This window comes from Podarcis erhardii (assembly GCF_964252035.2).
Source record: "Podarcis erhardii genome assembly, chromosome: 15".
Classification (NCBI taxonomy): Eukaryota; Metazoa; Chordata; class Lepidosauria; order Squamata; family Lacertidae; genus Podarcis; species Podarcis erhardii.
In genome coordinates, this window is record NC_138505.1 from 35,130,790 (window position 1) to 35,154,071 (window position 23,282).

Below are 23,282 nucleotides of genomic sequence, written 5' to 3' on the forward strand. Positions count from 1 at the left end.
TGGAAAGGAATCTATCTTGCTGATGATCGTAGAAGCAAGATTGATGGCCAGGGAACATGTTTCCTGCAGTGCTTGAACACTACTCTACCAGAGACTCTGTTGGTCAGCAGCTAGGACTATTGTTTACTGTCTGTAAGCTGTCTGATTAATGCAGGGTATGGTGTTAAGTTCACGCAGGATGGTTGTCTGATAAAGAATGGAACTCAGGTATGTGGCTATGCAAAGTTGGAAAATGGGTTATATGTAATGGAGGACAAGCCTGTTAAAGCAGCCCAGGTGGTTCAGGATAATTTGCCAGTTCATAAGGGGTGTGTACATGAACTGCACAGAAAACTGGGTCACACCAATTTCCATGTGCTTTCAGAGATGCAAAAGGTGTGCAAGAACCTAAAAGTAAATAGCTGTAATTGTTTCCTAGATTGCAATGTATGTAAAATGGCCAAATCTAAGAGGAAGCCTTTGGCTTCTAAAAGTGACAGAGTATCTAAAGATGTTTTAGAACTTGTCCATTGTGACGTGATAGGCCCTTTTCTACAGAAGACTGAAGGGGGCGCCAGATATGCTTTTCTGGTAATAGATGATAAATCACGTTTTAGTTGGTTGTTTTTGTTAAAGCAGAAATCGGAGTGTTTCCCCACATTCAGAAAATGGGTTGTCCAAGCTGAAAAGCTCTTCGCTCGCCCTGTTGTGCAGCTGCAAACAGATAGGGGTGCAGATTTTCTGAACAAACAATTTGGAGCATGGTTGTGACGTAAGGGGATCACTCACCGTTTGACTAACCCTTATAGCCCTGCTGAAAATGGTCTGTGTGAAAGACGTGGGGCTGTAATACAGTCAGTAAAGGATTGCCTGCTAGTGGATGCAGGATTGGGTAACAACCATAGGCTGTGGGGTGAGGCTTTCCTTACAGGAAACTTTTTGATTAATAGAACCTGGTCTAGCTCTATAAAAGATATTCCTTATCGTGTGTTGTTTGGGAAAGAACCAGAGTGGACAATGCTTCATAACTGGGTTCTTGGGCTCATGTAAATATCCCCAAAGCTCAGCACCAGAAAGGGGGCGCTAGAGCGCAGAGACTGCGGTTTGTGGGATATCAACCCTATGGCAAAGGGTGGTGTTTCAATTTACGCCCAGAATGCGTGGTTCTGTCACGAAGCACAGACTTTGCTGACCAGGACAGGATGGACTGCGATCCATGCCAACCCAGATTGCCTACTGCCTCTGCAAGTAAGAGAAGAGGCTTCTTCTCAGCCATTGGCAACACAGGAGCAGCAGGAGGAGGAGGCACAGATTTCTCCAAAAGATGTGGCAATAGATAATACTTCTGAAGAGGAAGAGGAAGAAGACCCAGAGATGGGGGGGGGGAGAAGTAGTTGTGCCTAGGCACTCCCAGCATTCCTCCTCAGCGTTTGACCCTAGGAGGAGTGAGAGTATGCAATGTGAGTTGTGTGGAACCACCAAGTTATAATGAAGTCTTAGACTTACCCGCTGGGGAACGTGCTTTGTGGGAACAAGCTATGAAATAAGAAATGGACTCTTTTAAACGTAACAAAGTGTTTGAGGTCATAATGCCGCCACCTGGTGGCAGAGTGGTGTCATGCAAGTGGGTTTATAAAAGGAAAAGGGAACCACGTTTTCGAGCCAGATTAGTAGCCAGAGGGTTCACTCAGATTAAAGGGGAGAGTTATGATGAAGTGTTTTCTCCAACTGTAAAGAGTGAAACTTTTCATTTAATGCTCTCTATTGCTGCTGCAAGACAATTAGCAGCGCACCATTTTGATGTTGATGCTGCATATCTGCATGCAAATTTAGACCATGAAGTGTTGATGAGACAACCCCCTGGGTTTGAAGAGGGAATGGTGCAGTCTGGCCTTTAGAAAAAGGCTGTTTACGGTCTCAAACAAAGTGGAAGGTGTTGGAACCAGTGTTTAAATGAAGCCCTTGTAAAACTTGGTTTTAAAAGGAGTGTGGCTGATCCATGCCTGTACACCAAGGGGACAGGCAACAAATATCTAATGCTCTTAGTCTTTGTTGATGATTTGCTTGTAGCAGGGAGTTCCACGGATGAGATACAGAAGCTCAGAAGTCAACTGGAAAAGAAGTTTAAGCTTAAAGCCTTAGGGCCTGTAAGCAATTACTTGGGAGTAGAAGTAAGTCAGGAAGCTGATGGAAGCTTCCTATTGAGCCAGAAAGAGAAAATTCTTTGTTTGATAGAGCAGTTTGGCATGGAAAACTGCAAGCCAGTTCAGACTCCCATGACACCAGATTTCCCAAAGACAGTGTGTGAGGATGAATTTGACCAGCCTGAGTTGTATCACTCAAAAATAGGATCACTGCTGTATTTAAGCCAGTGGTCAAGGCCAGACATTGCATGCGCTACAAATGTTCTGAGCCAACGTGGATCTAAATCCAGTACTGCTGATTGGTGTGCTTTGAAAAGGCTTATCGGATATCTAAAGGGGACATTAAATGTATGTTTAAAGATATCTAGTACACAAGACGAAAAACTAGAGGTATTTGTTGATGCGGACTGGGGAAGCTGCGTAGCTACTAGAAAATCTACAAGTGGAATGGTTATGATGTTTGCCAATTCCATAATTGGATGGAGGTCAAAGAAACAAGGATTTGTTGCGACCTCATCCTGTGAGGCAGAATATGGGAGCCTGTCGCTAGCATGCAGTGAAATCATGTGGTTTATACAGATACTAAAAGATCTAGATTGTAAAGTAGATTTGCCTATCCACGTGTATGAAGATAGCCAATCGTGCATTGCGTTAGCGGGCTCAGAAATAATGAAATCCGCATCAAAACATATTGCTATCCGTCATGCAAATGTTAGAGATTGTGTACAGATTGGGGTAATCAAACTGGAGTATTGTCAATCACAGGATAATATTGATGATTTGTTTACCAAGCCTTTGCCAGCAACATGTCATAATGAACTGATGACAAAACTGGGTTTATGTATATAGTGTACAGTATGTATGTATGTATTTGACCCGCTGGGGTTTCTCGCATTTAAGAAACAGAAGGGGTGTCACGGCTAAAATGGCCGCTGTTTCTTTAATGCTTAAAAAAGTTGGGTAGCATGAGTCAGCAGTCTGCACCGGGTTGTATATATAGAGTGAGAAATGTTAGTTTGGTGTTGGGTTGGTTGGTTAGTTAGTGAAAGCTGGTAGTGTTGAGGTGTGTACAGTTGGTCAGTCGCTTTTCCACAAAGACTTTTAAGAATAAAAGCAGAAAGCAATCTGCAAAGATATTCTTGTGGACTCTTTTATGCCGACAAGGCACACCTGCACCACAGCTGAAAATACACATTTTCGAAATCTGTTTTGCCTGCTGAAACCCTGAAGCGTAGAACTATGGAGGGTCTGTTCACTGTTCTCGCCTATCATTAGACCAGGGCCACAAATTCTGCCTATTAGTTTTTCAGATCTAGAGTCATGTTGCTCATTTAAAAGAAAAGCCCATGTTCAGTGTTTAAGCATTGCATAAAATCTGCTGACGCTTCCTTCTATCACTGTTTCCTATTGAAAATAAGGAAAACACCTGTGGTTTCAGGGCATCGTTAGACTGCTACTGCACTCCAGCTAAACTTCACTTCCGAATGCAGCTAACAATGCGCTTTGATGATCAGCGATCCTACAAGTGAATAATAAAGGATATTCCAGCCTGTGTTCCTTAGTCTCAGGCACTCCAACACAGAAGCATACCCCACGAAGTGCAAAGAGACTTTCTTCCAAGTAAATTGCCCTCAGGAGAGAAAGTTACACCCAGAAATGATCAGCAGCCGCAACATAAAATAAACAAGGCAGAAAAGAAAGCAGGGCAGAGATTAGCTGGAAGGGGCATAGGAAAGAGCACAGAAGTGCAGTTAAGAGACAGGGGGGGAAATTGGATAACCCAAAAGCCATATGGCCAAGCAAATCACCACCTATTCTAATTGGTTGTGAAACCTTCACTGTGCCAGCTAGTAGAAAGGCGGATTTCACATGTAATCGGCATGTAATCCCATCAGCATGAACATCCTATGGTTCGTCTGAAAAGGCTGAAGGAGCAAGTGAAAAAAGAGGCCGTTTTTCCGACTGGTGCAGATGGAGCTTCTTTTGCTATTGCAAGAATCTCACCTTCCTTCCCCCAAATGCTAGGACTGAGCAGCAGAGGGCAGCCTGCACCTCCAAACCGACCTGTGGAACTGCAGGAGGAGGAAGCTTTTAGGGGAGATTGCAAAGCCTGCCGTGGGTACCATGCGTTTAGTGCACCCCACTCTCCTCCCAGAATCCCAGGAGCTGTAGTTTGCTTAGGGGTGCTGGCACTGTAGCTCTCGGGGTAAGCCACAGTTCCCAGAATGCAGGGGGGTGAGGGAGATATGCTTTAAATGCACAGTATGCCCTCTCATTTCCTGTTTTGTGAATCAGGGCTGGGGAAGCCCTTTGAGCCTGAGGGGTGCCTTCCCTTCTGCACAAGCGGCTACACGCCAGGGGCAATTGTGGGTAAAGCAATGACTGCAAAATTTTTCAGCCGTAGGCCAGTCAACCGTCCCTCAGACCATGTGGTGGGCCGGAATGTATTTTTTTTTGGGGAGAGGGGGAAATGAACGAATCCCTATGCCCCACAAATAACCCAGAGATGCATTTTAAATAAAAGCACACATTCTAGTCATGTAAAACACCAGGCAGGCCCCAATAATACATGGCGAATCAGTAACATGGCAAATCAGTAGTGCAGTGGTCAAATTTGTAGCGCAGGTCATGATGGCAGACCCCATGGCCACACAAACCCAAAAGGCGGCCACTGATTCTCCGACACCCCTTACTACGCTAATCTGTCACAAAGTGAATTTGAAACGCTTGCATGGGGCAGAGCAAGGAGGAAGGTCTGTGAACTACCCTGGTGCTATTGGTCATCATTCCTGCTCTGGAAAAGACAAGGTAGTGGCAATGGCCGCTCATGTAGATGCCCTTGGAAAGGGGGCCAGACCAATTCATGGGAAGGAAACCTACCTATGGCAACTGGCAATCCTTCCATATGATGCCTCCGCTGCTAGTACTAGTCTGCCACGGAATACTCTTTGCTGGGATGCAGCCCACGAAAACGACAAGCCTAAGGTTACCAGATGTCCCCGTTTCCTGGGACAGTACCCGGATTTACAAATCAGTCCCCATACAAAATCCTATCACTCCTACTGAAGTTGAAAAGTGTTCCTGGATTCATTGAAAAAAATCTGGTAACCTTAGACAAGCCCCTCCTTTACTCCAGATTTCTTCCCACACTTCTGAAGGGGAAACGTCTGCTTAGGTTTTCAAGCCAAACAGGCTCCCCTTCTGAGATTCCCGGCAAACTTCTCAGGCCTCCTCCATCGCAGCTAAGCTGCCCCAGAGGTCAAATTGTAGGTCAGCTTCAGTCTGCAGAGATGTGTGGGGTTGAATTGTACACATTTCTCACTGGTTTTATTCAGCCTTGGCCAAGGGAACGTACTTTTACAGAAGACGACGATCATGAACACACACACACACACACACACAAACACAGAGGCTGCATCCAGAGTACCCAAAAAGCTGTTATCCGATTGACATCATTTAAACCAGAGGTGCTCCCATATTAAGAGGCCATTGCTGATAAGCTATTGGCATAATACACCCATGTCTAAGATCACTTTAGAATTTTAATGGGGGTGGGCGTGGTGCAAAATTATATAAAAATTATACCAAATTATATAAAAATGAAACAATGGCTTATGAGCATTTCCTGGATCTAGGTTTGACAGGGTGTTGGTGTAACCTCCCACAACAGATTTAGAGGGGAGCTAGCTAGTTTCTTTGGGCATCTCAAAGTCCTTGTGCATCTCATGCTAGTGTAGCTGGATTCGTGTTTTAGAAAACATCCCTTTTTTGTGAACAGATGGAAAGTAGCCCACTGGCGTGCATCTTTATCTTTGTACTAAATCTGTTTTTTCTGCGTGGATTGGGTTTGTTATTACGGTATGAATCTTGGTGACTTCGTAAACCGCCCTGTGATCTTGGGATGAAGAAATTCCATTAATAAGAATAACAAGGATGGCGATCCTGCATCTCCAGGTCCCCTCTCTCAACCCCGGCAAGAGGCGGCAATCCTGAGCCACCTCCGCCTCCCGGCACTTTCCTGCGCCCTGAAGTGAACTCCTTTCTGCCGAAGCGCCAGCTGATCCAAGTCCGCTTGTCAGGCCGCTTTCCCGGGCGAGCCCTCCGCTAGCCCTGCCCTTCAGCCGCCAGCCCCCGGCTGGTCTCCCGAGGGCAGGAGCGGCCAGGCGCCCCGAGCGCAGCCAGGCTAGGAAGGGCATCCGAGCGGGGCGCCGGCGGGCTCCCTCTCCCTCTCCCTCTCCCTCTCCTTCCTTCCTTCCTTCCTTCCTTCCTTCCTTCCTCGCTCCCCGCGCCGGCCCCTTCCTCCGCTGCTCCTGCCCGGCAACCACGGGGGAGCCAAGGGAAGGGAAGGGAAGGGAAGGGAGAGCGGGGCCCGACGACGGCAGCCGCGGAGGGCCGGAACGGGGCCGGCTTGGCGAAGGGGAGGAGCCCGGCGCTGGCGGGGAGGGGGCGGGCGGGGGGGGAAGGCGCGCTCCCGGGCATCCTCGTCCCCCCCCCCCAGAGAAGCGGCTGGGGCGGCGGGGGAGCGGGACCCACCCCGCAGCAGTCTGGGCAAAGGTGGTGCGCGCTGCTCAGATCCCCTCCCGCGTTTCCCCCACGCAAAAGAGGGACACGTCCCATCCCGAGATATGGTCCCAAGAAGAAGGGTTCCAGAAGGACACTGACCAACTGGAAGGGGTCCAGAGGAGGGCAAGCCAAATGGTCCAAGGCCTGGAAACGATGCCTTAGGAGGAAGGGCTAAGGGAGCTGGGCATGTTGAGCCTGGAGAAGAGGAGGTTAAGGGGTGATAGGATAGCCATGCTCAAATATAGAAAAGGAGGTCACATCGAGGAGGGAGAAAGGTTGTTTTCTGCTGCTCCAGAGAAGCGGACACGGAGCAATGGATCCAAACTACAAGAAAGAAGATTCCACCTAAACATTAGGAAGAACTTCCTGACAGTGAGAGCTGTTCGACAGTGGAATTTGCTGCCAAGGAGTGTGGTGGAGTCTCCTTCTTTGGAGGTCTTTAAGCAGAGGCTTGACAACCATATGTCAGGAGTGCTCTGATGGTGTTTCCTGCTTGGCAGGGGGTTGGACTCCATGGCCCTTGTGGTCTCTTCCAACTCTAGGATTCTATGATTCTAACAACTCCTTTTCGCTTCTGGGGTCCCCCGAGCTCATCTAGAGTCCTTTGGTAGGCTCTCTATCGGTAGGAGGAAATAACAGAGGCCAAGCAGAGAATGTTAAAAAGCAAAGCAGCTCGTAAGCCTGATCTTTCTTAAAGCTGTGCTCCCCCCCCCACACACACACACAAAGGGGGAGAGGGACCCAGAACAATGGTGGGCAAACTCCTATACGAAGAAACTTTGGAAATTCCCCGCCCTGGTGCTCCAGACCAGCCCCATACATACATCACAGAAGGGGTGCAGCCCAAGACCACCCCCAATACATCATACATACATCAGAGAAGGGGCCAGCAGGAAACCTGTGGATGGATTTACCTGGAGAGCCTGGCTATTCTTTTGTGATGATAACTACTTAATTTCGGAAATCTTAAATGTGCCCTTAAGACAGGATTTGTGGGCCAAAAGACAATGGGGAGACAATATTTGAGGTAAATTTGGGAGGGACAAAAGGCTTTCAGGACTTTTTCTGTGGGCTTCAGACATGTGCTATATATGTGTGTGTGTGTGTGTGTGTGTGTGCGCGTGTGTGTGTGTGCTTGGTACATTTATTTTATATATGTAAGACCTTAAAATTCTTATAACAATAATATTTGATGATAAAATATTATAATATTAATGATATAATATGATAATGATAATAATAATTATTATTTCATTTATACCCCACCCATCTGACTAAGGCTGCCGGAGCCACTCTGAGCGGCTTCCAACATACATAAAAACATAAGAAAACATTACGCATTTCCCTATACAGGGCTGCCTTCAGCTGCCTTCTAAAGCTGGCATAGTTACGCGATCTTCTTGGCTCCAGGATTGCGCGACTCCATTCCCTCACAACATTTCTCTGATCAAAACAGGGACATCATACCACACCCTCCAACATTTCTCCAATGAAAATAAGGGCATCCTAAGGAAAAGCAGGACTTTCCAGGATCAAATCAGAAACCAGAATGGCTTCTGTAAATCCAGGACTGTCCCTGGAAAGTAGAAACACTTGGAGGATCTGTACTGTCCCTCACATACCACTGCAATGTCAACCAACAATCCACAGCTGAGGTCTTTCTTAAGATCAGCTGAATTTGTTTTTATTTTAAACCAGAACATACGCCTCAGTTTGTAGAGCATGAGACTCTTAATCCCAGGGTGGAAGCCGTGCCATGTTGGGCAAAAGGATCCCTGCATTTCAGGAGTAGATGACCCTTGTGGTCCTTTCCAACTTTACAAGAGCTGTATAAAATGCTGCTAAGTTACCCATTCCTGCAAAAATCTGGAATCCACATCTAAGGGTCAACAGACACTGGTGTCAGTACTGGGATACGAACCATGCTTCCATTCAGAGACCAGAACAGAGGCAGAAGTACAAATGGCTTTCTGCTGTGAATGCCGGCAGGCAGACACAGCAGTACAGAGTTCTGCTGCTTAGCAAGAGATTTGGGGAAGTTGCAAGCGTTCTTCACTGTGATCAGATTACACACTGAGTAGTCCTCTCCCGTTTACTGTGCAAGCAAGTCAGCCAGGCCGTAGCATGAGTACCTGCCAGCCATCTCATCCTAGGTCATCACCTCCTATGCAGCATCAGGCAGGTGAAGTCACTAGCATCCATGGAAAAAAATATACCTAAGGCGAATTCTGGGACTCCAGAATCCACAGATACCTGCACAGTCTCTAGCTCAGGTGTGGGGAACCTCTGGCCCTCCAGATGTTGCTGAACTCCTGCTTGCTGGAGCTGAGAGGAGTTGCAGACTAGCAAGAGCTGGGGTGGCTAAAGGTTCCCCACACCTCACCAGAGGAAAAGGATTCTGCATATGCTCAGGAACACATTTCCCCTTGCGGTCTTTGAAATGCTACATCCCCCTTGGAGGTCAAGGATTTCTGTGCATGCTCCAGGACACTCAGCCAAGGTGCCAGAATTTTAGTCAGCCAAAAGTTAGCTGCTGCGCTCTTGAGACACAACTTCTGCAGAAAAACAACAGACTGTGAAGCATTCATGTGCCCATGGCTCTGGAACTCATGTGCTCCCATGCCAGAGAGGTTTTATGAGCGAATTTGATGGTTCCATTCCCCACTTAGGCCAGACAGGTCCCCAACGTGCCTGCCTTTAGTGTTATGGCCCACCATTAAACTTGCATGCACCACGAAATGTGCCACCCACATGGAAAGAGCAGGCTGCATTTACCCTTTTCTCTCCCGATTTGAGTTCCACCTGAAAATGATGTGGCAGAAGTTACAAATGCTTGCAAATCCAAGCCCCACTTAATTCACAGAGTGCAGAGGGGTAGTGATATTATTAAGCCCCCCGCAGCAAACGTAGAAAAAGAGAGCCACCAAGCACCTTAGAAACCAATGGATTGATCGGGGCAGAGCCAGTCGTAGGGCTAGAGAGTTTGGGCTTAGAGCATTCTGCAGGCAGAACATCAGGTGCCTCCGAGTTCTGACAGAGGAGCATCACCACTCAGGAGGGGCCAGGTGGGGCCAGGTCCTGGTGGGGGGTTGCCACGGTGACAAGGACCCGCCCTCCTTTGTGACATCTCTTGCTTCTCCTTTAAAAGCCACTGACTTGCAGGCGGCCATTGTGGGTTAGTGAGGAGAGCTTGGAGGAGAGAGGTGGTGTTGGCAGTTGGTGGTAGCAGTTGGTGGCGTAGTAGTGGAGGAGGAGTAGTGATTTGTTCTTTTTTTTTCGTTTTCTTATTTTGATTTTGATTTCATTTATTACTTTTATTTTATTTATTTGATTTGATTTATTTTGATTTCATTTATTACTTTTATTTTTTTGATTTGATTTGATTTATTTTGATTTTCTTTTATTCTTTTATTTTAACATTTTTATTTATTTTATTTTATTTTTTGTTCTTTGTTTGTTTTAATTTTTTTTGTTGTTTTGTTTTTTTTGTGCACACCTGTGCATAGTCTGTATATATTTTTATTTTTTAGATAGAGGAATAGTTAGGGTTTTTGTGGACGACATGGGCAGGCTGTAAGTAGCACCCCTTTCTCTTCATCTCCGGGGGGGGGGGGGGTGTCACAAACTGGGAGGTTTTTCTGGCAGACACCTGAGTATCGTATCAGGTTTGTCCCTGTTCCTCTCTTGACCTCCACCTTAAACCCATTAAATAAAACAAAGAAAAATATATACATGTTCCTGTTTCCCAGCCAAGTTGAGTACCCCCTCTTGCCTTGGCCAAGTCCCCAATCCATGTAGGTTAGATCCACTCTTGTCCTTGAGATGGCTACCTGTCTGGCAGGGCAGTGATGATCACCCCGGCAGAAGGGTTGCTGTGTACGTGGTCTCATGCTTCAGGGATGATGGCTGCCCCTAGCCTTGTCCCAAGTGCCTCCTCTGGTCGCCCTCTTCCTTCTGAGCAGAAAAGAGTGTTTTAAGGCAGATCAAAGAAAAGGTTTTGCCAAAGAACAATCGCTATGGATGAAGAGGTAAAAGAAACCATGGTCAAATGGGCACAAGATATCGGCCATACTATATATTTAGAACAATGGGAGAAACTCTGTCGCGAGGATATTCGCTTTACCACCTGCTATATCATAAAGGAAAATTTGGTTAAAATGTTTTACAGGTGGTATTTAACACCAGTTAAACTGCCCAAAATTTATAAATTCAAATCCAACCTTTGTTGGAAATGTAACAAAGAACCTGGAATGATAATTCATATGTGGTGGGGTTGCAAGGAAATAAAGAAGTTTTGGGGAATAATACATGAGGAACTGAAGAAAATGCTAAACAAACCCTTGATAAAAAATCCCGAAGCTTATCTGTTCGGGTTGGTGGGCAAAGTGAATATCCTCGCGACAGAGTTTCTACCATTGTTCTAAATATATAGTATGGCCGATATCTTGTGCCCATTTGACCATTATTTCTTTTACCTCTTCATCAAATCATAGTCTAATAATAGAGTGTAAATTTTTGATAATAATTTCCTATTGTTTCGTATTATAATGGTGCTAAATAGCAATTGTTCTTTGGCAAAACCTTTTCTTTGATCTGCTTTAAACAAACTTTTTAATTGTATATATTGCCAATTATCCATCCCATATTGTTTTAATTTTTCATGTTTTTAATTTTAACTTTCCTTGGTCTTCTTCCAGTATTTGTCTATATGTTGCCCAGTTCGGATTCATATTGTGTTTTTTAACTGCATGGGCTTCTAATGGAGAGATCCATAAAGGGATTTGTGGCTTTAATAGCTGTTTATTCCAAAACTTTAAACTTTAAAACTTTAAAGTTTATTCTAAACTTTAAACAATGAATTTCTGAGTATATGATTTTTGAAGCCATTATGTACCTTAACCTTCTCGTATGCTAGGTAGGTCTGCCATCCATACCTATTGTCAAAACTTTCTAGATTTAAAATACTAGTGTTTTCCAATATAATCCATTCTTTTGACCACACCAGACATTCTGCTTCATAATATAATTTTAGATTTCGTAATGCCAGTCCTCCTCTCTCCCTTTTATCTGTTAATAGTTTATACCTTATGTGTGGTTTTTTTGGTTTGCCATATTAATTTTGTTAGATCTTTTCTCCACTCATCAAAACAATTTTCTTTCATTATTTTTGGTATTGTTTGGAACAAATATATCTTTTTGGGTAAAACATTCATCTTAATTATAGATATTCTCCCCATTAACGTCAGCTTTAATCTACTCCCGGTTTCTAGATCTCTTCTATTTTCCTTCCAGGCTTTTTCATAATTGTTTCCAAATAGATTAATATTTTTCATCGTCAATTCTATACCAAAATATTTTGCTTTTGTAACAATTTCCAAACCCAATTTCTCCTGTAGTTCGCTCTTTTCTAATTCCTGTATGTTTTTTACCATAAGTTTTGTTTTTGACATATTTATCTTGAAGCCTGCTACTTTGCCGAACTCATTCATTATCCTCAGTGCTTTCATTAGACTGGTTTCTGGCTCCTCAGGTGCTAATATAATATTGTACGCAAAAGCTCTAATTTTGAAAACATCCTTGCCTCATGTAATTCCCTTTATCTCTTTTTCTTTCTTTATTTCTAAAATCAGGATTTCCAAAGTTAGTATAAAAAGTAATGGTGAATGCGGGCATCCTTGCCTGGTACCTTTCTCTAGAGTTCAAGGATCGGTCTTTTCACCATTTATTATTAAACCTCCCTGCTGGTTTTCATATATTGTGTTTATTGCTCTGCAGTAGTTTTCACCCAGTCCTACTGCTTCTGCTACTTCCTGAAGGAACGATCTTGATAGGTTATCGAAAGCCTTCTCGGCATCTGTTAACATAAACACCGCTTTTTTGTTGGGTCTCATTTCCAAATATTCAATTAGATCAAATACTATTCTCCTATTTGCCATTATATGCCTATTTGGGAGGAATCCTACTTGGTCTTGGTCTATTACATCCTTTAGGACCGATTTCAGCCTATGTGCTAATATCCCCGCGAACAATTTATAATCATTATTTAATAATGATATGGGTCTGTAATTGTTAACTAATTCTCTAGCTGTGCTTTGTTTGTGAATTAATACAATATTGGCTTCTTGCCACGACTTTGGTATTTTTCCTTCTTGCATGATCTCATTCATTAATTTTTAAAAAGGCATTGTTATAGCATCTTCTAACCTTTTGTAGTGTATCACGGATAGTCCATCTGCACCTGCAGCCTTCCCCAGTTTAAGATTGGAAATTGCTTGTTGTATCTCCATTGTTGTTACTGGTACGTTTAGCTGCTTCTGTTTGGTTTCACCTATTTTGGGGATTTGTTTTCCTTGAAGATATTTTATAATTTGTTGTCGAGTTTCTGCACCTTTTTTATATAGATTGGTGAAGTAGTTTACAAAGCATTTATTTATTCCTTCTTCCGTCTCCACTGCTTTTCCTTCATATACTACTTTATTTGTCTTTCTCTTTGTCTTTTCTTTATCTGCCACGCAAGTAATTTACCTGGTCTGTTTCCAAATTCAAATGATTTTTGTTCATCCATTTTATATTTCTTTCTATTTCATCATTTGAGAGCGTTGAGAGCTGTGTTTGTAATATTTTAATGGCTTGGTTTGCGATCTCTTTTTTGGTGTTTTCGCTAATAATTTTTCTTGTTTGCCTATTTCTTCTTGTAAATGCTTGATTTTAGAATCTCTTATTCTTTTTTGTATTATGTTTTGTTTATGCAACATGTTTTTAGATTGGCCTTGAGATAGTCTTTAAACCTCTTTTGTTGGCCACCAGCATTATGCCTTCCATTTTTAAGCTTGGAGTAGAGTCGTTGCTTTGGAAGACAATAATCAGGCATCCGAACCACATGGCGAGTCCAACGAAGTTGGTGTTGAAGAATCATTGCTTCAACACTGGTGAATCTTTGCTTCTTCCAGGATACTGGTGTTAGTTCGCCTGCCTTCCCAAGTGGTGTGTCACATTTTTCGGAGACACCATGGATGGAATCTTTCAAGGAGTTGGAGATGGCGTTTATAAGGGGTCCATGTTTCACAAGCGTACAGCTGGGTTGGTAGTTCAAGAGCCTAGACTGAAACTTGAAAGACTAGTTTCAATGGACCAAGAATGCTTTTCATGGCTGGTTCTGACTTTCCCCTTTTCCCAGTGGGAATTCCTACTTGTAGAGCAGAGGCCATGGCTGGTCGGCAGCTGCAGTGCCTGTGTGCGTTGTTCTGTTGTTGTTGTCAGTGCTTTGTGCTGGAGGGCACTGTTTCGTGGCGCTCATTGGTTGCTGTTGGATATTTGGATAGTCTGAGCGGATTGGTTGAGCGCCTTGCGAGCGAAAGGCTCGGCCTTCATTAGGGCAAATGTTCTACCCTTATTTATGGCAGCCTTTGGAATAGAAAAAGGAAAGGACTGTGTCAGGATGTCTTTTGTGGGGACATTTGCAGACGTGCAGGTGTTGATCTGGGGTACGGTCGGAGGGGGGTATGGTGCCTGCTAGAGGGCGAAACCCCCGCCACCCTTTCCAAAAATTCTGGTAACAATGCTTCATGAAATTTATACACTGCTTGACTGCATGAATGAGGGGGCCAGGCTCTCTGGGCCCTGACATGGCGGTAGCTCTTGAACCCAGAGCACTTGGGACCTCCTTTCTCTCTCTGCCAGCCCTTCATGCTTTGGGCTGCCTCTTTCAGGCTCTGATGATGCCCCTTCAGGTCACTGAACTGCAGAGAGATGGAAGGAATTGGTCAGAGTGGGCCGGCAAGGATCAATTAGGCTCCACATACATATTTCTGTTCTGCCAATTCGGCAGTGGTTCCCTGTTTTCTCCAGACTCCCCTCCTCACACCCAAACACCCCCCAAGAATTGGGGCTGCCAGCATCTGAGTCACTCTTTCCGCTCATCTCTTCTAGGATCAGGTGCTTAAGACGCCTCTTCAGGCGCTGCCACAGGGTGGCCCCCCAGCCAGTCACAGAGCAGCCCGTGGTGCCAGGTAAGCCAGTGGCCCTCCTTTTTTGGACAGAGGAGGGCAGGGATGGGCATGGGGGGCGACTAGTCCGAGGATGCAAAAGAGGACTCACCTCTTCCCCTGTCCTTCTGTTTGCAGTGCTGCTTCGGTTCCAAGTCCCAGCCCCAGGGGTGAGTATTGGAGAAAACAAGCGCAGGGACTGGATCCCTCAGACCTGCCCCCCGCTTCCCCCCCCCCGGGCTCTTTGCCCCCCACTCTGCATTCTCAGGTGCGGAGAAGCCCTCCCCTCACGGGGAACTGACGGCCTGACTTTTGCATTTCAGCTGCTGGAGGATGAGCAGCGCTACATCCTGGGGGTCATTGAGAGCTGCCAGGCAGCGGAGCTCAGGGGGCTCCGATCCCTGAAGTGCTCCAAGGAGGAGACGGCCCATAGAATTCTGGTGAGTGATGGGGGGGGGTTGAGGGACTCCCACGGGGAGGTGGGGGGGAAGGGGCTGTGCATCTGTGGGGAGGAGGACCCTGCCGGCTTAGGCCATGGGGTTGCCATTCCCCTGCATATCCAAGCCTGGTGTTTGGGGTCGGTGCTGATTTTCCTCCTCTGTTCTTTTGCAGGACATCTTGGGGCCCTTGGAGCACTTCAGGGATTCCCCCCTGACCCTGGCCCTTGCCTTGGAGGCCCTCCTCCAGCTAAGGTGAGTGGGGTCTTTGGCGTGGATGGGGTTGTGGGTGGGGGGCAGAACTCCAGGGGGAAAGAGCAGGCGGGCAAGGGAGACTCTAACCCTCTCCCTTTCATCTCTGCAGCACGATGAGGCCCAGATTCACCTCGGACATGATGAGTGCCATCCTGCACAGGATGTTGGAGGCCGTTCTGAGTGGGGCCAAGGAGGAGGAGGAGGAGGAGAAGAGAGATGTATGTCCTTTGTTTTGACTTCCCTTCACATTCTGTTTCTTCCTCTTCGTCACACCCTTGCAGAATCCAACTCTCTTCTCTCTTTTCCCGCAGGAACTGAAGAGGCACTATCGGCTTCTCTTGGGGAGTCTTCTGATGGAAGCACCCAACCCTGGCACCCTCCTCCAGCTTCTGAGTGTAAGTGTCCCGATGGCATCAGGGCTGGTTTTAGGGTTGTCCCCCCCCCCGTCCCTTACCCAATGGACTGCCCCATTTCTTGGGCACAGAGCCTGTTTGGCCCCCAGTTTGGTCCAAGACCAAAGCTGGCAACCCCTCATGGTGCAGAAGTGCCAGGGACTCTGTGGTGGGGGCCGCTTTGGCCCAGATTGGCCCCCTGACTCTGAAATGCTCTTTCCTCCTGCAGGACCTCCGAGGATACGCCCTGGGGGAAAGTGGGGAGGCGCAACAACTTGCGGCCAGCAGCATCTCTTTGCTGCTGGCCATTGCCAGGAAATATCCCAAACTCAGAGTAAGTACCTTGCCTTCTTCTATTCATTTCTTTGGTTACTTCCACCCCCACCCCCCAAGATCACATCCCCAAGTGATCTTTAGCGCAGAATTTGCGGGGTGTGTCCCTGGGGGCCAGGATGAGGCCAGAGGCTTTTCCTGCCCCCTTTCCTGCTGCTGCCCTTCCACCTCTGCCCAGGAGGAACAAGGGATTGGGCCCAAGACAGAGGGAGACCTGTCCTTCCTGACTTGGTGCTGTTTCTGTGCTCTCTTGCTCCCATCTGACCCCGATTTTTCTTTCCTCTGCAGATGACAGTCGTTCGGCCAGAATTGGCCTGCTTTCGCCGGAAGCCAAAAGAAGGTAAGCCCCACACCTGGAGACAGCGACCTTTGACTAAAGGCCTGTGGGAAAATCCCATTTGCATTTGCATTTGCATTTGCATTTTAATTCTCTTCTCATTCTCTTCCATCCAGATGACATCATAATTGAAGACATATAGCCGTAACTGTCTGCAGCGATGCTGGAGCGGCTAGGATCTGAGGATCAGGAAAGCACTCAGCTTCGGCTACTGGAACAGTTTGAACTGCTAGAGGACCACAGTAGGTGACTCACAGAGCGGCTACACCAGTTGCAGAGCCAGGCAGGACCTGAGGGTCAACAGAGGCAGCAGCTAGAAGCCGGTGAGTGCCAGCCAGGACTGTCCAGTCGAACTCTAAAGAGAGAGTCAGGAGAGATTGCTGGAGACCCCACAGAAGGGGCTCAGCAAGCACCAGCAGAGATGGCAGATTTCCAGTCTTCCCAAGTTGTAAATATTGGGGGAGGCATCCCTTTTGAACTTCTCTCAGAAAGCAACTGGCTGAGTGGTCAATAAAAATGCAGCAGTTTTTAAGAAGAGATGGACTATGGGACTGTGTTGAAACTGAGGTTTTGAGACGGGACTCTACTGAGAAAAGATGGCTGGATGAAAGGGCTCGTGCCCAAATTATGCTGTGTTTGAGCAACTCTCAGTTATTTCATGTAGCAAATGCCAGCACAGTGTTTGAGTGCTGGAATTTATTAAGGGCAATGCATTTCAGAGAAACTGCTGGAACTATCATTTCTCTGACCAGAAGGCTGTTCAGGACTGTTATGAAAGAAGGTGAGAGTTTGGCAACTCATCTTCAAACGCTGAAATCTCTGTTTCTTCAACTACAACAGAGAGGTAAGCGTTAGGATGAAACTGACCAAACCTACGTTATCCTTTCAAGTTTGCCTAAAAGCTGGTTGCCTGTGATTAACAGCATGGAGAGTATGCGTCCCCGAGATCTGACCCTTGAGTATGTGGTTGGAAGATTGACCAAAGAAGGTCAGACAGACAGGCTGAACTCCAAGAGCGGAGGAGTTATAGCCGAGGGGGCCAGCAGCAGAATCTGCCAATGGGGCAACGCCAAGTTTGGGACTTGGCCAGGGCGGTGAGGAGATGCTATAGATGCAGCCAAGCCGGGCATCTCCAACGTCAATGCAGGGCAAGACCTCCAGGAGACGACATGGAGCAGAGACAGCAATCGGCGCAGAAATGTAAGCAGAAGGGGTTCTCTTCAGGGAAGAAGAACACGCGTTCTGCTCAACTTGTGTCTGCATTTTCTCAAGACGAGAGGAGAGGAAGATACTTCGAGGAACATGGTTGCTGGACTCTGGTAGCAGCAGGATTATCTGCAACAGTCGGGAGGACTTTAAGACCCTGGGGAAGCCAGCTGATGGAAAGGAATCTATCTTGCTGATGATCGTAGAAGCAAGATTGATGGCCGGGGAACATGTTTCCTGCAGTGCTTGAACACTACTCTACCAGAGACTCTGTTGGTCAGCAGCTAGGACTATTGTTTACTGTCTGTAAGCTGTCTGATTAATGCAGGGTATAGTGTTAAGTTCACGCAGGATGGTTGTCTGATAAAGAATGGAACTCAGGTATGTGGCCATGCAAAGTTGGAAAATGGGTTATATGTAATGCAGGATAAGCCTGTTAAAGCAGCCCAGGTGGTTCAGGATAATTTGCCAGTTCATAAGGGTTGTGTACATGAACTGCACAGAAAACTGGGTCACACCAATTTCCGTGTGCTTTCAGAGATGCAAAAGGTGTGCAAGAACCTAAAAGTAAAGAGCTGTAACTGTTTCCTAGATTGCAATGTATGTAAAATGGCCAAATCCTAGAGGAAGCCTTTGGCTTCTAAAAGTGACAGAGTATCTAAAGATGTTTTAGAACTTGTCCATTGTGACGTGATAGGCCCTTTTCTACAGAAGACTGAAGGGGGCGCCAGATATGCTTTTCTGGTAATAGATGATAAACCACGTTTTAGTTGGTTGTTTTTGTTAAAGCAGAAATCGGAGTGTTTCCCCACATTCAGAGAATGGGTTGTCCAAGCTGAAAAGCTCTTCGCTCGCCCTGTTGTGCAGTTGCAAACAGATAGGGGCGCAGATTTTCTGAACAAACAATTTGGAGCATGGTTGCGACATAAGGGGATCACTCACCGTTTGACTAACCCTTATAGCCCTGCTGAAAATGGTCTGTGTGAAAGACGTGGGGCTGTAATACAGTCAGTAAAGGATTGCCTACTAGTGGATGCAGGATTGGGTAACAACCATAGGCTGTGGGGTGAGGCTTTCCTTACAGGAAACTTTTTGATTAATAGAACCTGGTCTAGCTCTATAAAAGATATTTCTTATTGTGTGTTGTTTGGGAAAGAACCAGAGTGGACAATGCTTCCTAACTGGGTTCTTGGGCTCATGTAAATATCCCCAAAGCTCAGCACCAGAAAGGGGGCGCTAGAGCGCAGAGACTGCGGTTTGTGGGATATCAACCCTATGGCAAAGGGTGGTGTTTCAATTTACGCCCAGAACGCGTGGTTCTGTCACGAAGCACAGACTTTGCTGACCAGGACAGGATGGACTGCGATCCATGCCAACCCAGATTGCCTACTGCCTCTGCAAGTAAGAGAAGAGGCTTCTTCTCAGCCATTGGCAACACAGGAGCAGCAGGAGGAGGAGGCACAGATTTCTCCAAAAGATGTGGCAATAGATAATACTTCTGAAGAGGAAGAGGAAGAAGACCCAGAGATGGGGGGGGGAGAAGTAGTTGTGCCTAGGCACTCCCAGCATTCCTCCTCAGCGTTTGACCCTAGGAGGAGTGAGAGTATGCAATGTGAGTTGTGTGGAACCACCAAGTTATAATGAAGTCTTAGACTTACCCGCTGGGGAACGTGCTTTGTGGGAACAAGCTATGAAAGAAGAAATGGACTCTTTTAAACGTAACAAAGTGTTTGAGGTCATAATGCCGCCACCTGGTGGCAGAGTGGTGTCATGCAAGTGGGTTTATAAAAGGAAAAGGGAACCACGTTTTCGAGCCAGATTAGTAGCCAGAGGGTTCACTCAGATTAAAGGGGAGAGTTATGATGAAGTGTTTTCTCCAACTGTAAAGAGTGAAACTTTTCATTTAATGCTCTCTATTGCTGCTGCAAGACAATTAGCAGTGCACCATTTTGATGTTGATGCTGCATATGTGCATGCAAATTTAGACCATGAAGTGTTGATGAGACAACCCCTGGGTTTGAAGAGGGAATGGTGCAGTCTGGCCTTTAAAAAAGGCTGTTTACGGTCTCAAACAAAGTGGAAGGTGTTGGAACCAGTGTTTAAATGAAGCCCTTGTAAAACTTGGTTTTAAAAGGAGTGTGGCTGATCCATGCCTGTACACCAAGGGGGCAGGCAACAAATATCTAATGCTCTTAGTCTTTGTTGATGATTTGCTTGTAGCAGGGAGTTCCACGGATGAGATACAGAAGCTCACAAGTCAACTGGGAAAGAATTTTAAGCTTTAAGCCTTAGGGCCTGTAAGCAATTACTTGGGAGTAGAAGTAAGTCAGGAAGCTGATGGAAGCTTCCTATTGAGCCAGAAAGAGAAAATTCTTTGTTTGATAGAGCAGTTTGGCATGGAAAACTGCAAGCCAGTTCAGACTCCCATGACACCAGATTTCCCAAAGACAGTGTGTGAGGATGAATTTGATCAGCCTGAGTTGTATCACTCAAAAATAGGATCACTGCTGTATTTAAGCCAGTGGTCAAGGCCAGACATTGCATGCGCTACAAATGTTCTGAGCCAACGTGGATCTAAATCCAGTACTGCTGATTGGTGTGCTTTGAAAAGGCTTATCGGATATCTAAAGGGGACATTAAATGTATGTTTGAAGATATCTAGTACACAAGACGAAAAACTAGAAGTATTTGTTGATGCGGACTGGAGAAGCTGTGTAGCTACTAGAAAATCTACAAGTGGAATGGTTATGATGTTTGCCAATTCCATAATTGGATGGAGGTCAAAGAAACAAGGATTTGTTGCGACCTCATCCTGTGAGGCAGAATATGGGAGCCTGTCGCTAGCATGCAGTGAAATCATGTGGTTTATACAGATACTAAAAGATCTAGATTGTAAAGTAGATTTGCCTATCCACGTGTATGAAGATAGCCAATCGTGCATTGCGTTAGCGGGCTCGGAAATAATGAAATCCGCATCAAAACATATTGCTATCCGTCATGCAAATGTTAGAGATTGTGTACAGAATGGGGTAATCAAACTGGAGTATTGTCAATCCTAGTATAAGATTGCTGATTTGTTTACCAAGCCTTTGCCAGCAACATGTCATAATGAACTGATGACAAAACTGGGTTTATGTATATAGTGTACTGTATATATGTATGTATGTATGTATTTGACCTGCTGGGGTTTTTCGCATTTAAGAAACAGAAGGGGTGTCACGGCTAAAATGGCCGCAGTTTCTTTAATGCTTAAAAAAGCTGGGTCAGCATGAGTCAGCGGTCTGCAACGGGTGGTATATATAGAGTGAGAAATGTTAGTTTGGTGTTGGGTTGGTTGGTTAGTTAGTGAAAGCTGGTAGTGTTGAGGTGTGTACAGTTGGTCAGTCGCTTTTGCACAAAGACTTTTAAGAATAAAAGCAGAAAGCACTCTGCAAGGATATTCTTGTGGACTCTTTTATGCCGACAAGGGTCTGAGGAGACAAAGGGAGGTCAGAACCCTTTCCTTTTTTTTTTCTTTTTTTTTTACAAACACTGACACTGCACATTTGCATTTATTCAGTAAATTGTTACTGTTTTGAATTTCATTGTGCTATTGTCTTCCATTGATCTGGACGCTTTTGTTGTTGCAGCCTGAAAGAGAATTAGCATTTTTTGCTGCTGCTGCATCTCTCTCAGGTTGACTCATCTTAAGCTTGTGGTCCACTAAGATCCCTAGATCCTTTTCCCTACCAGCAAACCAGGTGTCCCTCATCTTATATTGGCGCAGCTGGTTCTTCCTGCCCAAGTGCAGACCCTTAGATTGGCTACAGGTCCTCTTTGCTCACCACCAGGGAGTGACCATGTTGCAGTCAGTGCTGTGGTAGATTTTACCCCAGCTGAGCTTTTTTTAGGGTTGAAGCTGAGCTTTTTTAGGATTTTACCCCACAAAATAAACTGCTACAGGGGCTGGATTCAACCGACTGGCGGGCCAGATTAGGCCCAGAAACAGACTTTGGACATGCCTGCCAGGGTTGGACTCAGACTCTCATCACCTGGAGGGATGGCGGCTCCGTGAAGGTGAAAGAGGAGCTCCCCTCCACCGGAGACAACCAGTTGCGTTGCTGAGCCACCCTGGCTCACCAGAAGTGGGAGGAAATGTCCACAATCCATTTAGGCACACCTGCACCACAGCTGAAAATACACATTTTCAAAATCTGTTTTGCCTGCTGAAACCCTGAAGCGTAGAACTATGGAGGGTCTGTTCACTGTTCTCACCTATCATTAGACCAGGGCCACAAATTCTGCCTATTAGTTTTTCAGGTCTAGAGTCATGTTGCTCATTTAAAAGAAAAGCCCATGTTCAGTGTTTAAGCATTGCATAAAATCTGCTGACGCTTCCTTCTATCATTGTTTCCTATTGAAAATAAGGAAAACGCCTGTGGTTTCAGGGCATCGTTAGACTGCTACTGCACTCCAGCTAAACTTCACTTCCGAGTGCAGCTAACAATGCGCTTTGATGATCAGCGATCCTACAAGTGAATAATAAAGGATATTCCAGCCTGTGTTCCTTAGTCTCAGGCACTCCAACACAGAAGCATACCCCACGAAGTGCAAAGAGACTTTCTTCCAAGTAAATTGCCCTCAGGAGAGAAAGTTACACCCAGAAATGATCATCAGCCGCAACATAAAATAAACAAGGCAGAAAAGAAAGCAGGGCAGAGATTAGCTGGAAGGGGCATAGGAAACAGCACAGAAGTGCAGTTAAAAGACAGGGGGGGAAATTGGATAACCCAAAAGCCATATGGCCAAGCAAATCGCCACCTATTCTAATTGGTTGTGAAACCTTCACTGTGCCAGCTAGTAGAAAGGCGGATTTCACATGTAATTGGCATGTAATCCGATCAGCATGAACATCCTATGGTTTGTCTGAAAAGGCTGAAGGAGCAAGTAAGTGAGAAAAGAGGCCGTTTTTCAGTCTGGTGCAGATGGAGCTTCTTTTGCTATTGCAAGAATCTCCCCTTCTTTCCCCGAAATGCTAGGACTGAGCAGCAGAGGGCAGCCTGCACCTCCAAACCGACCTGTGGAACTGCAGGAGGAGGAAGCTTTTAGGGGAGATTGCAAAGCCTGCCGTGGGTACCATGCGTTTAGTGCACCCCACTCTCCTCCCAGAATCCCAGGAGCTGTAGTTTGCTTAGGGGTGCTGGCACTGTAGCTCTCGGGGTAAGCCACAGTTCCCAGAATGCAGGGGGGTGAGGGAGATATGCTTTAAATGCACAGTATGCCCTCTCATTTCCTGTTTTGTGAACCAGGGCTGGGGAAGCCCTTTGAGCCTGAGGGGTGCCTTCCCTTCTGCACAAGCCGCTACACGCCAGGGGCAATTGTGGGTGAAGCAATGACTGCAAAATTTACTCTTATACAGTAGGATATTTCAGAGGTCAGCAACCTTTTTCAGCCGTAGGCCAGTCAACCGTCCCTCAGACCATGTGGTGGGCCGGAATGTATTTTTTTTGGGGGGGAATGAACGAATCCCTATGCCCCACAAATAACCCAGAGATGCATTTTAAATAAACACACACATTCTAGTCATGTAAAAACACCAGGCAGGCCCCAATAATACATGGCAAATCAGTAACATGGCAAATCAGTAGTGCAGTGGTCAAATTTGTAGCGCA

General features: G+C 46.0%; 2 protein-coding genes across 3 annotated transcripts in view; one reads left to right on the forward strand and one right to left on the reverse strand.

Annotated features, from left to right (window-relative positions):
- Window positions 1–23,282, reverse strand: part of PUS1 (pseudouridine synthase 1) — a 139,926-nt gene that overhangs the window by 112,370 nt on the left and 4,274 nt on the right. The gene's annotated exons all lie outside the window — the stretch shown is intronic.
- LOC309329742 (uncharacterized protein) lies at window positions 15,717–16,922 on the forward strand (the record flags this gene model as incomplete). Its single annotated transcript, XM_081840752.1, has 4 exons — window positions 15,717–15,758; window positions 15,877–16,089; window positions 16,377–16,428; window positions 16,542–16,922. 4 exons carry the CDS (start codon window positions 15,717–15,719, stop codon window positions 16,565–16,567), a joined length of 333 nt encoding a protein of 110 aa, XP_081696878.1. The 3' UTR covers window positions 16,568–16,922.